This window comes from Oncorhynchus mykiss, chromosome 13, assembly GCF_013265735.2.
Source record: "Oncorhynchus mykiss isolate Arlee chromosome 13, USDA_OmykA_1.1, whole genome shotgun sequence".
Taxonomy (NCBI): domain Eukaryota; kingdom Metazoa; phylum Chordata; class Actinopteri; order Salmoniformes; family Salmonidae; genus Oncorhynchus; species Oncorhynchus mykiss.
The window spans coordinates 14,239,075-14,254,471 of NC_048577.1; the positions used below are offsets into that span (position 1 = coordinate 14,239,075).

At 44.5% G+C, this 15,397-nt stretch overlaps 1 protein-coding gene across 1 annotated transcript; it reads right to left on the minus strand.

Annotated features, from left to right (window-relative positions):
* Positions 1-3,528: 3,528 nt before the first annotated feature.
* LOC118936523 (putative mediator of RNA polymerase II transcription subunit 26) lies at positions 3,529-5,588 on the minus strand. Its single transcript, XM_036940374.1, has 3 exons — positions 3,788-5,588; positions 3,671-3,707; positions 3,529-3,597 (listed from the first exon to the last, which is right to left on the minus strand). The coding sequence occupies exons 1-2, from the start codon at positions 5,581-5,583 to the stop codon at positions 3,698-3,700; spliced, it is 1,806 nt and encodes a 601-aa protein (XP_036796269.1). The 5' UTR covers positions 5,584-5,588; the 3' UTR covers positions 3,529-3,597; positions 3,671-3,697.
* Positions 5,589-15,397: the final 9,809 nt, after the last annotated feature.

Genomic DNA, 15,397 nt, shown 5'->3' on the forward strand with positions numbered 1-15,397 from the left:
CAGTAGTCTTCTGTAACAAGCAATATGTATTAAATAGGTTTACATACATCCATGACTGAATGGTTTCACAAACGCCTTTAAAGGTTTTGTAAGTAAGTTGTAACAGGCCTCATTCAGCAGTCTGAATTAACCTAGAGACACCAAAACGTCCATGTTTAGAGAAGCTTGGAGATTATTCCACAAGTAAGGGGCAAAGAGCTGATTTACTGAATTCTGTACAGACCAAAGGAGTTTCCAGAGTTAGCAATCCCTGAGACTGTGTATGATAACCCTGACTCGTACATCTAATGGTTATTGTAGATGTTAGCTACAGAGGGAGTTTACAGTATGTAAAAGAGCTTTCTAAAGGCAAAGAGAGCAACGAATTGACCTACGTGACAGAGGGTCAGCCTACTTTATGATAGAGAATGCAGGGATGTGTACTGAACCTGTACCCATAATAAAACAAAGTGCTCTAGGATCAAATGCATCTAAAGGCTTTAATGAAGTGGCAGTTGCATTCATATAGATGATTTTGCAATAGTCTAGGACCAGTAAGAACATTGATTGAATTATCTGCTTTGTACTATTTTAAGCGAGGCCAGACCTATTTCTATAGAAGCCCCTTTTATTTTCAGCATCTTAATTCATCAATATGTTTTTCAAAAAGACAACTTAAGGTATATACTGATACACCGTACCAGGTACGTACACTTCAATCATTAGAATAATTTTTGTGTACTCTAGAAAACATTAGTTTTCCATGAATTCAATAATAATTTAAGGTCAATAAAGGTGTTCTGCAAAATAATGAAAGCCTAATGTAGATCAGATAGAGCCTGATTAGCAGGGCGGGGCAATTGAGTACACAACGGTATCTGCATACAGGTGCAGGTAATAGTTATATATTTGACATGAATAAAATGGTTTAGACATTCTAACACAATATCTAGATACTAAAGAAATGTATATGCAACATTTAAACAATGTATATAACTTGACGATACATTGGCCATTTTAGTATTCCTTTTATTTTTTTCGTTTTTTTTTCTCCACATGTAATCTAAGAGCTTCACAACCAAATGTTTTCATTCCCCCATGGCTATATAAACTGAACTCTAGGTTTCATTTGCGTTATTATTTAGAAATGAAAGTTAGCATTCCTCTCTGCAGATCCTCTCAAGCTCTGTCAGGTTGGATGTGGAGCTTTGCTGGACAGCTATTTTCAGGTCTCTCCAGAGATGTTTGATATGGTTTAAGCCCGGGCTATGGCTGGGCCACTCAATGGTTAGGTTTCCTCCAGACGTGACGCTTGCCATTCATGCCAAAGACTTAATTCTTGGTTTAATCAGACCAGAGAATCCTGTTCTCATGGTTTGAGTCGAGGTGTTTTTTGGCAAACGCCAAGCCGGCTGTAATGTGCTTTTTACTGAGGAGAGGCTTCCACCTCTCCACACTACCATAAAGCCCTGATTGGTGGAGTGCTGCAGAGATGGCACTCTAGAGCTCTGTCAGAGTGACAATCGGGTTCTTGATCACCTCCCTGACCAAGGCCCTTCTCCCCCGATTGCTCAGTTTGGCCCGGCGGCCAGCTCTAGGAAGAGTCTTGGTGGTTCCAAAGCTCTTCCATTTATAAACAATGTAGGCCACTGTTCTTAGGGACCTTCAATGCTTCAGACATTTTAGTACACTTCCCCAGATATCTTAAGCAGGGATTTGTCAGAGATTTGACAGTCTCACTGTATACAATCCATGCCTACATCTGAAGCATGAACATATTATTTATTTCACCTTTATTTAACCAGGTAGGCAAGTTGAGAACAAGTTCTCATTTACAATTGCGACCTGGCCAAGATAAAGCAAAGCAGCTCGACACATACGACACAGAGTTACAAACATACAGTCAACAATACAGTATAAACAAGTCTATATACGATGTGAGCAAATGAGGTGAGATGAGGTAAAGGCAAAAAGGCCATGGTGGCAAAGTAAATACAACATAGCAAGTAAAACACTGGAATGGTAGATTTGCAATGGGAGAATGTGCAAAGTAGAAATAATGGGGGTGCAAAGGAGCAAAGTAAATACATTTAATACAGTAGGGAAAGAGGTAGTTGTTTGGGCTAAATTATAGGTGGGCTATGTACAGGTGCAATAATCTGTGAGCTGCTCTGACAGTTGGTGCTTAAAGCTAGTGAGGGAGATGTGTTTCAAGTTTGAGATTTTTGTAGTTCGTTCCAGTCATTGGCAGCAGAGAACTGGAAGGAGAGGCGGCCAAAGAAAGAATTGGTCCTGGGGGTGACTAGAGATACCTGCTGGAGCGTGTGCTACAGGTGGGAGATGCAATGGTGACCAGCGAGCTGAGATAAGGGGGGACTTTACCTAGCAGGGTCTTGTAGATGACATGGAGCCAGTGGGTTTGGCGACGAGTATGAAGCGAGGGCCAGCCAACGAGAGCGTACAGGTCGCAATGGTGGGTAGTATATGGGGCTTTGGTGACAAAACGGATTGCACTGTGATAGACTGCATCCAATTTGTTGAGTAGGGTATTGGAGGCTATTTTGTAAATGACATCGCCAAAGTCGAGGATTGGTAGGATGGTCAGTTTTACAAGGGTATGTTTGGCAGCATGAGTGAAGGATGCTTTGTTGCGAAATAAGCCAATTCTAGATTTAACTTTGGATTGGAGATGTTTGATATGGGTCTGGATGGAGTTTAAAGTCTAACCAGACACCTAAGTATTTGTAGTTGTCCACGTATTCTAAGTCAGAGCCGTCCAGAGTAGTGATGTTGGACAGGCGGGTAGGTGCAGGTAGCGATCGGTTGAAGAGCATGCATTTAGTTTTACTTGTATTTAAGAGCAATTGGAGGCCACGGAAGGAGAGTTGTATGGCATTGAAGCTTGCCTGGAGGGTTGTTAAGTGTCCAAAGAAGGGCCAGAAGTATACAGAATGGCGTCGTCTGCGTAGAGGTGGATCAGAGACTCACCAGCAGCAAGAGCGACCTCATTGATGTAAACAGAGAAGAGAGTCGGTCCAAGAATTGAACCCTGTGGCACCCCCATAGAGACTGCCAGAGGTCCGGACAGCAGACCCTCCGATTTGACACACTGAACTCTATCAGAGAAGTAGTTGGTGAACCAGGCGAGGCAATCATTTGAGAAACCAAGGCTGTCGAGTCTGCCGATGAGGATGTGGTGATTGACAGAGTCGAAAGCCTTGGCCAGATCAATGAATACAGCTGCACAGTAATGTTTCTTATCGATGGCGGTTAAGATACCATTTAGGACCTTGAGCGTGGCTGAGGTGCACCCATGACCAGCTCTGAAACCAGATTGCATAGCAGAGAAGGTATGGTGAGGAATATCTGACAACTCTCCCCTTCACAAATGCTCTAATGTAGACCAAAGCTTTGATTTTGAACCAGCAGTAAAGGTAAAAGATGAACAACCAAAGAATTAACTGAACAGTAGTCATTTTTACTATGGCCTGCACACCACCTGTTCAATTAGCAAGCAATGGACATGAAACATTTCAAAGAGACAAGGCATTTTTTTAAGTAAAATTGTTTATTGATTCCATCACACTAGAGTAGCAAGAGCACCAGCAACTTCCTGGTCTAAAAAGCAGAAAGGCAAACAGTGTCAGCAACGCAGAATGTTAAGTAACCAATGTCAAAAAAAATTACTCACCATTAGAGCATCTAGAGGATGAATCCATTATATTTTCCTGTTGATAAATATATGGTTAGTACAAAGCCCTTCAAATTCAGAGAGCAAAGTTCAGAACAGGTTAAAGTGAACCATTACCTTGCAGAATCCTTCACTAGTGTTGGATATATGCTTGGTGCACCAATGCTAACATACTCGTCCTTGGGAGAATTTCCACTGTCAACAGGCATTGCCTTGCTAGGAGTGTAGCTGATTTGGGAGGAGACAGTTCTGCCATTCTTGTAGTGCGATTTAGAACTGTAGGAAGAGATTGGGATGACACCTGACTGTTCAATGCTGGCCTGAGATCTACCGGAGGCATCTTCAGTGCTTTCGTAGTGCTTCTGCTGAGACATTGGGGTCAGTTGCTGCTGGGAAATTTGGGCAACATGCCATAATTGCTGAGGAATGGGGTTGGGTTGCTGCTGGGCCATTTGAGCTGGATACCTCACTTCCTGAGGTTCGACGGCCAGTTCCTTCTGCTGCTGGGGCTCGACGGCCAGTTCCTTCTGCTGCTGGGGCTCGACGGCCAGTTCCTTCTGCTGCTGGGGCTCGACGGCCAGTTCCTTCTGCTGCTGGGGCTCGACGGCCAGTTCCTTCTGCTGCTGGGGCTCGACGGCCAGTTCCTTCTGCTGCTGGGGCTCGACGGCCAGTTCCTTCTGCTGCTGGGGCTCGACGGCCAGTTCCTTCTGCTGCTGGGGCTCGACGGCCAGTTCCTTCTGCTGCTGGGGCTCGACGGCCAGTTCCTTCTGCTGCTGGGGCTCGACGGCCAGTTCCTTCCGCTGCTGGGGAAATTGAGATGGATGCCACACAAGCGGAGGCAGCTGGAGACTGGAGCCCTGTAGCTTCTGTGGCATGGCGGCCAGATGATTCTCCCGTTGGAGCATTTTAGTTCGATACCACATTTGCTGGGGCATGGCGGTCAGCTTCTTCTGTTGAGGTTCAGTGGCCGGTTCCTTCTGCTGCAGGGGCATTTGAGATGGATGCCACACCTGCTGAGGATGCTGGGCTATGGGGGCCAGTTGCTTCTGCTGGGGAAACTGAGCAGGATGCCACACTTGCTGAGGCAAGGCGGTCGGTTGCTTCTGCAGCATTTGATTAAAATGCCACACTTGCAGGGGCACAGCGGTCGGTTGCTTCTGCTGCAGGGGCATTTGAGAAGGATGCCACACTTGCTGGGGCACAGCGGTCGGTTGCTTCTGCAGCATTTGATTAGGATGCCACACTTGCTGGGGCACGGCGGTCGGTAGCTTCTGCTGCAGGGGCATTTGAACAGGATGCCACACTTGCTGGGGCACGGCAGTCGGTAGCTTCTGCTGCAGGGGCATTTGAGCAGGATGCCACACTTGCTGGGGCAAGGCGGTTGTTTGCTGGGGCATTTGAGAAGGATGCCATACTTGCTGTGGCACAGCGGTCGGATGCTTCTGCTGCAGGGGCATTTGAGAAGGATGCCACACTTGCTGGGGCACAGCGGTTGTTTGCAGGGGCATTTGAGAAGGATGCCACACTTGCTGGGGCACGGCGGTCGGTTGCTTCTGCAGCATTTGATTAGGATGCCACACTTGCTGGGGCACGGTCGGTAGCTTCTGCTGCAGGGGCATTTGAGCAGGATGCCACACTTGCTGGGGCACGGCAGTCGGTAGCTTCTGCTGCAGGGGCATTTGAGCAGGATGCCACACTTGCTGGGGCAAGGCGGTCGGTTGCTTCTGCTGCAGGGGCATTTGAGCAGGATGCCACACTTGCTGGGGCACGGCGGTCGGTTGCTTCTGCAGCATTTGAGAAGGATGCCACACTTGCTGGGGCACGGCGGTCGGTAGCTTCTGCTGCAGGGGCATTTGAGCAGGATGCCACACTTGCTGGGGCACGGCAGTCGGTAGCTTCTGCTGCAGGGGCATTTGAGCAGGATGCCACACTTGCTGGGGCAAGGCGGTCGGTTGCTTCTGCTGCAGGGGCATTTGAGCAGGATGCCACACTTGCTGGGGCACGGCAGTTGGTAGCTTCTGCTGCAGGGGCATTTGAGCAGGATGCCACACTTGCTGGGGCAAGGCGGTCGGTTGCTTCTGCTGCAGGGGCATTTGAGCAGGATGCCACACTTGCTGGGGCAAGGCGGTCGGTTGCTTCTGCTGCAGGGGCATTTGAGCAGGATGCCACACTTGCTGGGGCAAGGCGGTCGGTTGCTTCTGCTGCAGGGGCATTTGAGCAGGATGCCACACTTTCTTGGGCACAGCGGTTGTTTGCAAGGGCATTTTAGAAGGATGCCATACTTGCTGGGGCACGGCAGTCGGTAGCTTCTGCTGCAGGGGCATTTGAGCAGGATGCCACACTTGCTGGGGCAAGGCGGTCGGTTGCTTCTGCTGCAGGGGCATTTGAGCAGGATGCCACACTTGCTGGGGCACGGCGTTCGGTTGCTTCTGCTGCAGGGGCATTTGAGCAGGATGCCACACTTGCTGGGGCACAGCGGTTGTTTGCAGGGGCATTTTAGAAGGATGCCATACTTGCTGGGGCACAGCGGTCGGTTGCTTCTGCTGCAGGGGAATTTGAGCAGGATGCCACACTTGCTGAGGCAAGGCGGTTGGTTGCTTCTGCAGCATTTGATTAGGATGCCAAACTTGCTGGGGCACAGCGGTCGGTTGCTTCTGCTGCAGGGGAATTTGAGCTGGATGCCACACTTGCTGGGGCACGGCGGTCGGTTGCTTATGCATCAGCATGTGAGCTTGATGCCACACTTGCTGGGGCACGGCAGTCGGTTGCTTATGCGTCAACATGTGAGCTTGATGCCACACTTGCTGGGGCACGGCAGTCGATGGTTGCGTCAGCATGTGAGCTTGATGCCACACCTGCTGGGGCACAGTTGTCGGTTGCCTCTGCGGCTGAGCTTCTGCGGCTGGTTGCAGGGGCATTTGAACTGGATACCACACTTGCTGAGGTTGCTGGGACATGGGGTCCAAATCCTTCCGCAGGATGGCGGCCGGATGTTTCTGTTGTGCTTGCATTTGAGATTTTGGAGACTTATAATTGCCATATCCTAGAGAACGAAGTGATCCTGCGTCAAGCCATGCTGCATTAGAATCCAGTGCAGGAGACCAATCACCTAGGTTAAAAATATAAACTGTAAAATGCCAGCCTTTGAAGGTTATGGAACTGCGTAGCTGTTATTTGAAATTAACTCACCTTCTGATGTAGAACACGTTATCCCTCCAATTAGCAGGCAACAAAGCCAAGAAACGCTTAAGGAAAGAGAATGTATGTTATAAACATAGCTACCTGTAACACCTGAAGGACAAGGAAAACAAACTTAATCAATACTTAGACACATACCTGAAAGCGATTCCAATCATCACGGCCATTTTGCCCTCAAAACCTCACCAGTATTCAGAACTAATGGTAGACATACGTCCTACCAGATTATCCCTTTTACTATATTTGCCAGATGTTTGGTTGCTCCTTTTAAAGGAATCCCAGACCCTTCTAATGTCATTGGCTAATTAAGAACAGCTGTCAGCCACTGAACTACATTCAATTTCTATTTCCAAATTGACCCCTAAGTCCTACACCTTGGTCTAAACACAAGGATTTAATAGGGATAAGTAATATGGCCACAATTGCATCCAGCCTATCAGAAGGCAAGGTGAAGCAATTAACATATTGCTTTACCCTATCTGATCATTTCAAATGCCCATAAGTGACTAAGTGGTAGGTGTAGGAGCTAGGGGTTGATTTGGAATGCAGAAATTTACTCAGGTCTGGTTGATTCTCTAATTGAGATCCTGACAGGTTTGACAGCCCTTACTCTAAAGCACGCGTCAATCTCATTACACGGAGGGCGGAGTGTTTGCGGATTTTCATGATGGCTGAATTAAAGCCACTAATTACTCCCCTCACCTACAGTAGTTGTCTTGGTCTTAAATGAAAGGAAAAAACAAACCTACAGACACTAGGCCCTCCATGGAATGAGTTTGACACCCCTGCTCGAAAGTAGGAAACACATTTTGTCTTGGCACTTCATTGATCGGTTTCAATTATTGTTTGTACAAAATTCACTTGGTTCATTTGAAGATTAGAGGCTGAATGAGCAGTTAGGCACCATTATTTTACACATGCCTTCTTTAAAACCGTGTGTTTCATTCAGCATAGCAACATTAGATGGATAACAGTTTCATTTACACAAAGTGCAACATCTTAGACAAATTCTGATTTCAGACAGACACCAATTAAACACTCATGTTATGCTTTTGATGATCTGAGTCTTTAATTTTTCAGAGGCAAACATACAGTAGGGCTCGTTTGAGTGGTAAAGCTAAAGCAACTGACTGTAGACCAAAGTCAAGAAGTAAAGTCAGGAGAGGTGCATCTGCGACAACCGAAAGTCGGATACTAACGTCATTTTCCAACAGCAAGGCTCAGATCACCATGGCAGTGTTGCCATTGTTTATAAAAGGTTTCCTTTATAATGTAAAAGCATGTCTCCAACACCCTCTCACATACTGAAATAATTTGTGTACATTATAAAATCAATAAATGAGGGAGAGCCTCAATCACATCATTAATTTATGCACTGTAGGCTACACGTGAATTTTAGCAAGTTCCTGTTTCAGTCATGTTTTTGGTCACGTGGGTTAAACATAAACACTAATGATTGGTTGACAATGGATCCCCCACATGACAGGTGATGGCTGCAGGATGAAGTTGGTGAAGAGCAATTGTAAAGTTAATATAGTCAACATATAGACAGACTCATGTCGGAAATGTTTTATCCCCAAAACGCAACACACTTTGAAAGGCGGTGACCAACAATTGCCACCGACTTGACAATAGTGATCAGCTCGAAGGTGCCCACTGTCTCCATAAAATGTCTCCCTCATGTGGATGAAATAAAACACAAGACAACAACCCATCTCTTCATCCTCTGACCGTCTACCCTTGCAGATAACCAAGAATGTACAACTTTAAGATCATGAGACTGAAGTAAGATGACAATTAATGTTGACTACTATTGATGTAAAATATTACTAAATCTTTAAGAGTTTATTTGGAAGATAACAGCTCTATAAATATTATTTTGTGGTGCCCAACTCTCTAGTTAATTACATTTACATGATTAGCTCAATCAGGTGATATTAATTACGGAGAAATTATTTTATAGAATAGCATGTCATAGCAATTAATCCGGCATAGCCAAAGACACGACAGCGGTGACCAACAATTGTCACGACTTGACAATAGTGATCAGCTCGAAGGTGCCCACTATCTCCATAAAATGTCTCCCTCATGTGGATGAAATAAAACACAAGACAACAACCCATCTCATCATCCTCTGACCGTCTATCCTACTTTGTGGAAGCATTTTTTTCCAATGTTGTCTCAACTTTGATTGCAGTACACATCCACAAACATGCATATATATATACATATATCTCCAGCCCCCTTAAATCTGCCACAGTGTTTTCCCTATTCCGACTGATGTTTCCGCTTGCATTCCATCTCTGATAATTATACTTGATTCCAAGTCTGTGCCTTGAAAATGCCAATCTCCTTTTCTTCTCCTGTTTCTTACAGCACAGCAGGCAGACACTGTTCTTTTTTCTGGTCTTTTATATTCACCCCGAGTGCTCCAATCATTCTGTACTTTATTGTACAGCCCTTAATGTCTAGAAATCTGCACTAACTCCCCTCTTCCACTGCTGTAGGCTGGCCTACTGTAACTGGAACACAAATGTATGTCACTTAAATCAGACCTGGGTTCAAATACTATTTAAAATATTTCAATTCATTTCACATACATTCAAAGTAAGTATTCTGATCTTTTATTTGAAAATATAAGTAGTTAAATGTTATGTATTTAGAAATACACTTGGAAAGTGTTTGAAAACTCAAAATCACAAACTAATTTACACTCCAATGTATTAAATAAGTATTTGAAAATACTGTCAAATATACAATTTGTATTATAACCCAGATATTATAACCCAGATACTGAAATACACATGTTTTTGAATACAGGTCTGCACTTAAAATGTAGCATTTGCATGAAAATACACAGATATGTATTGTATTATACTGCATCATATTCTATTGTATTTGTTATTTCTTTGCGATTGCATTTGAAATCCTCAACGGTTATTTTTTCTGTAGACAGATTCCAATTCTTCTTTCTCTGTTAGACCCTCCAGGCCCTATTAGTCTACTGAGGTCAGTCAGTTGTGATTGTAACCATCAGATCCAAAATCTCAGTGGTGAGTAACCACTGAGCTGATGGCAGTCCTCACATAAAGACACACCATGCCCACCAGAGCACACAAATAGCCTACATCAGATTCAGACAGAAATCAATACTGACTCCAAAACAGACACAATTATCATAGACATTCATTTATTTGTTTGTTTTACAACTCAGTTTTAGGATCAGGTACTACTGCCTGCTTCACCTCTTAAAATTAAGAAAAAAGTATTTGAGAAGCAATGTAGATAGATTATATAGAGGCAACTCAGTATAATTCACTGCTGCTTTCTATATATTATCAAAGCCACTTAATCGTATACTGCTCCATAGACATGGCTTCAAAATGAATTTCTTTCTTTCAAATACTTTTTTAGCTGCTCTTAATTGAGCGTTTATCTGTCACTCCAGGCAGGATCAATCAACCCTCAAAAGAATTTGAAAGAAAACCAATACTATTTGAACTCAGGTTTGTTTTCACCTCAGACCTTGAGATCGCCTCTTATGAGTGAGTGGAGATCTCTCCCTCGTGCATGAGCCATTTCATGGCTGACTTGCCGTCGTAAATGCCCACGCGAGGAAGGTCACGTGACATCAGGCCGAAGTAGGCCAGAGATTTTCCATTGGACTTCAGCCCGTTTACCAGCACAAACAGGAACCTAGACAAATAATTAATAGTTATGTTCAGTAGGGCACAGCGTAGCAAAACGTTCTGCAACCGAAACTAAAACTAAAATCAGTGTTTTTTTTGGACCAGACCAATGTCAAAAGTTGTTCAGTAGTTCATATATATTGAACTACTTTTGACATTGGTCTCATCCAAAAAAAACACAGATTTTAGTTTCGGTTGCAGAACGTATGAATTTTGTTGATGGGCAGTTCCTTATCTCCCGCATTTGGTAAGGGTTTTCTCAGATCACAAAGCAGTTCATCACATCTGACTCCAATGAATCAATTTACAAATTCAATTCAAGCTGCAATTAAAGAGTGGATTCAAAATAACTTGTTCCAAATAGTGGATTAGGGACATTATCTTAAGATCTGAATCAAATAGCCAATATAATAGAGGTTTTGGTGAGTCACTCTTTTTCAGGTCCAGTAGCTGCTTGCCTGATCTCACCTTTTCAACTAATTCTGGGGCCAGAGCTCCTGACCTAGCCGGTCCTTGAGCACTTCATAGTCACCACTCCCCCTGTTGATGAAGAGCAGGATGTGCCCCTTCACCTCTGACTGGTACAGACCCACTGCTGTCTCTGTGAGTGTGAGTGAGTGTGTGTGTGAGAGAGAGAGTGTGTGTGTGAGAGAGAGAAAACGAGAAAGACAGAAGTATGGGAAATAGATATCAAAATAGGCATGTGCCAGTACATTAACTGTCTGTAGGTATAGTCTGGTTATATGACTGAACATGAAAGGCTAATAATACAAAGATGTGATGCCAAGGTGTAGTTTTAACAAGGCTGGTTTAAATCTTGTGTAAATTTGCAGTCCAGGTATTTGTAATGCGAGTCAAGCAGGTGATTTCTGATGGAAATTTTGGATGGTTGCTTCTGCTGCTGAGGCACGAGAGCCTGTTGCTTCACCTAAGGTATTTGCGCCAGTCGTCACACTTGCTGAGGCATTGTGGCTGGTTGCTTCTGCTGAAAAGGCATGCAAGCCCATTCCTTTTGTTGCTGGGACATTGGCGCAGGTTCCTTTTAATGAAGTGTAGAGAATATATCTATAATTTACCTAGGAAACAAAGACAAAAAGTTCAAAATAGTAAAATGCCTGAATTTGAAGTCATTGGAACTATACGAATGCTGTTTTTTTTTTTACTTAATTAATTTGTGTATAACAAACACCGTTAGGTGTAGGATAACAGGTTATCCCTCCAATGAATAGATCAATTGAAGGTCAGAATTCTCATAATATGCAGTTAGTGAATGATTTCAGCAGAAATGTACATGTTCAAAGACATTCTGTTGTGTGTAGAGCATATTTGAGTTAATTGACATATTCCCAACCAATTGTGTTTTTTGTTAGTTTCTTGAGTTGTTTGGAACTTGTTTTTTTACTTATTTTGTACATAATGTTGCCGCTGTCATCTCTTACGACCGAAAATAACTGCAATTACTCACCACGGACTGGCAGAATCCTTTTTTTTGGAACAGAATAATTTTTGGGGGACAGGCCCAGATCCGTGATTTGTGTGAAGAGAAGGTGGAGAAAAGGGGGCCAGAGGCTGGACTGCCTTCTGAGATTTAGTAGGCGATCGAATAAACCCCCACTTCCTTCCATTCTGCTAGCAAACGTGCAATCTTTGGAAAATAAAATAGATGACCTACGCGAAAGATTAATTCAAAATTGTAATATCTTATGCTTCACGGAGTCATGGCTGAACAACGACATTATCAACATACAGCTAGCTGGCTGTCCTCCAGGATAGAACAGCGGTGTCTGGTAAGACAAGGGGCGGTGGACTATGTATTTTTGTAAATAACAGCTGGTGCACGATATCTGAGGAAGTCTCGAGCTATTGCCAGCCTGAGGTAGAATATCTCATGATAAGCTGTAGACCACACTATCTACCTAGAGAGTTATCTGTATTTTTTGTAGCTGTATACATACCACCACAGACTGAGGCTGGCACTAAGACCGCATTGAATGAACTGTATTCTGCCATAAGCAAAAAGGAAAACGCTCACCGGGAGACGGTGTTCCTCGTAGCCGGGGACTTAAATGTATGGAAACTTAATTAAATACATCTTACCATATTTCTATCAGCATGTTACATGTGCAACCAGAGGGGGAAAAAAACTCTGGACCACCTTTACTCCACACACAGAGATGCATACAAAGCTCTCCCTCACCCTCCATTTGGCAAATCTAACCATAATTCTATCCTCCTGCTTACAAGCAATAATTTAAGCAGGAAACACCAGTGACTTGATCAATAAAAAAGTGGTCAGATGAAGCAGCTGCTAAGCTACATGACTGTTTTGCTAGTACAGACTGGAATATATTCTGGGATTCCTACGATGACATTGAGAAGTACACCACATCAATCATTGGCTTCATCAATAAGTGCATCAATGACGTCGTCCCCACAGTGACCGTACATACATAACCCAAACAGAAGCCATGGATTACAGGCAACATTTGCACTGAGCTAAAGGCTAGATTTGCCGCTTTCAAGGAGGGGGACGCCAACCCGGAAGCTTATAAGAAATCCTGCTATGCCCTCCGATGAACCATCAAACAGGCAAAGCGTCAATACAGGACTAAGATTGATCGTACTACACCGGCTCTGACACTCGTCGGATGTGGCAGGGCTTGCAAACCTTTACAGACTACAAAGGGAAGCACAGCCGAGAGCTGCCCAGTGACACCTGCCTACCAGACGAGCTAAAATACTTCTATGCTCACTTTGAGGCAAATAACACTGAAACATGCATGAGAGCAAAAGCTGATCAGGAAGACTGCGTGATCACGCTCTCCGCAGCCGATGTGAGTAAAACCTTTAAACAGGTCAACATTCACAAGACCACAGGGCTTGACAGATTACCAGGATGTGTACTGTGAGCAGGTGCTGACCAACTTGCAAGTGTCTTCACTGACATTTTCAACCTCTCCCTGTCCAAGTCTGTAATACCAACATGTTTTAAGCATACCACTATAGTCCCTGTGCTCAAGAACACTAAGGTAACCTGCCTAAATGTCTACCAACCCGTAGCACTCACGTCTGTAGCTATGAAGTGCTTTGAAAGGCAGGTCATGGCTCACATCAACACCATTATCCCAGAAACATTAGACCCACTCCAATTTGCATACCGTCCTAACAGATCCACAGATGCAGTTTTATTGCACTCCACACTGCTATTCTTTCCTATTCTTTGACTAGTGCTCAGCATTCAACATCATAGTGCCCTCAAAACTCATCAATAAGCTAAGGACCCTGGGACTAAACACCTCCCTCTGCAACTGGATCCTGGACTTCCTGACGGCCCGCCAACAGGTGGTATGGGTAGGTAATAACACATCCGCCACACTGATCCTCAACACGGGGCCACTCAGGGGTGCGTGCTCAGTCCCCTCCTGTACTCCCTGTTCACTCATGACAGCACGGCCAGGCACGACTCCAACACCATCATTAAGTTTGTTGACGACACAACAGTGGTAGGCCTGACCACAGACAACGAGACAGCCTATAGGGAGGAGGTCAGAGACCTGGCCGTGTGGTGCAAGGACAACAACCATTCCCTCAATGTGATCAAGACAAAGGAGATGATTGTGGACTACAGGAAAGAGAGGACCGAGCATTCCCCCATTCTCATCAACGGGGCTGTAGTGGAGGAGGTTGAGAGCTTCAAGTTCCTTGGTGTCCACATCACCAACAAGCAAACATGTTCCAAGCACACCAAGACAGTCGTGAAGCCAGCACGACAAAACCTATTCCCACTCAGGAGACTGAAAAGATTTGGCATGGGTCCTCATATTCTCCAAAGGTTCTACAGCTGCACCATCGAGAGTATCCTGACTGGTTGAATATCTGCCCGGTATGGCAACTGCTCAGCCTCCGACCGCAAGGCACTACAGAGGGTAGTGTGAATGGCCTAGTACATCACTGGGGACAAGCTTCCTGCCATCCAGGACCTCTGTACCAGGCCATGTCAGAGGAAGGCCCTAAAAATGGTCAAAGACTCCAGCCACCCTAGTCATTGACTGGTTTCTCTGCTACCGCACGGCAAGCGGTACCGGAGCACCAAGGCTAGGTCCAAGAGGCTTTTAAACAGCTTCTACCCCCAAGCCATAAGACTCCTGAACATCTAGTCAAAGAGCTAATCAGACTACTTGCATCCCCCCTTTACACCGCTGCTACTCTCTGTGGTTATCTATGCATTGTCACTTTAATAACTCCACCTACATATTACCTCAACTAAAACGGTGCACCTACACATTGACTCTGTACCCCCCTGTATATAGTCTCACTATTGTTATTTTACTGCTGCTCTTTAATTACTTGTTACTTTTGTTTCTTATTCTTAGTCATATTTGTTTTTAAACTGCATTGTTGCTTACGGGCTCGTAAGTAAGCATTTCACTGTTGCATTCGGTAGCGCGAACGGCCTAGTACATTACTGGGGCCAAGCTTCCTGCCATCCAGACAGAGGTAGACATTAAAAACACACAGTATTTCAAAACACAAGGAGGCACTTTTAAAGGTACAATATTTTATTGTTTTACAAGTAATGCAGGGTAGAATGAGCAGCAGCAACTCCCTGGCCGACGCAAAAGCATACAGTGGAAGCTTAAAGAAAGTGTCAGCAACAACTCAGAAATGTCATCCAAAGGATGAATCTACCATTGCAATTCTGTTGATAGATGATTAGTAAAACGGATTTAAACACATGCTTGTTCAATGAACCATGAATGAACATTCACCTGTTGAACGGTCGCTAAGACACTAACAGCTTACAGACGTAGGCAAATAAGGTCACAGTTATGAAAACTTA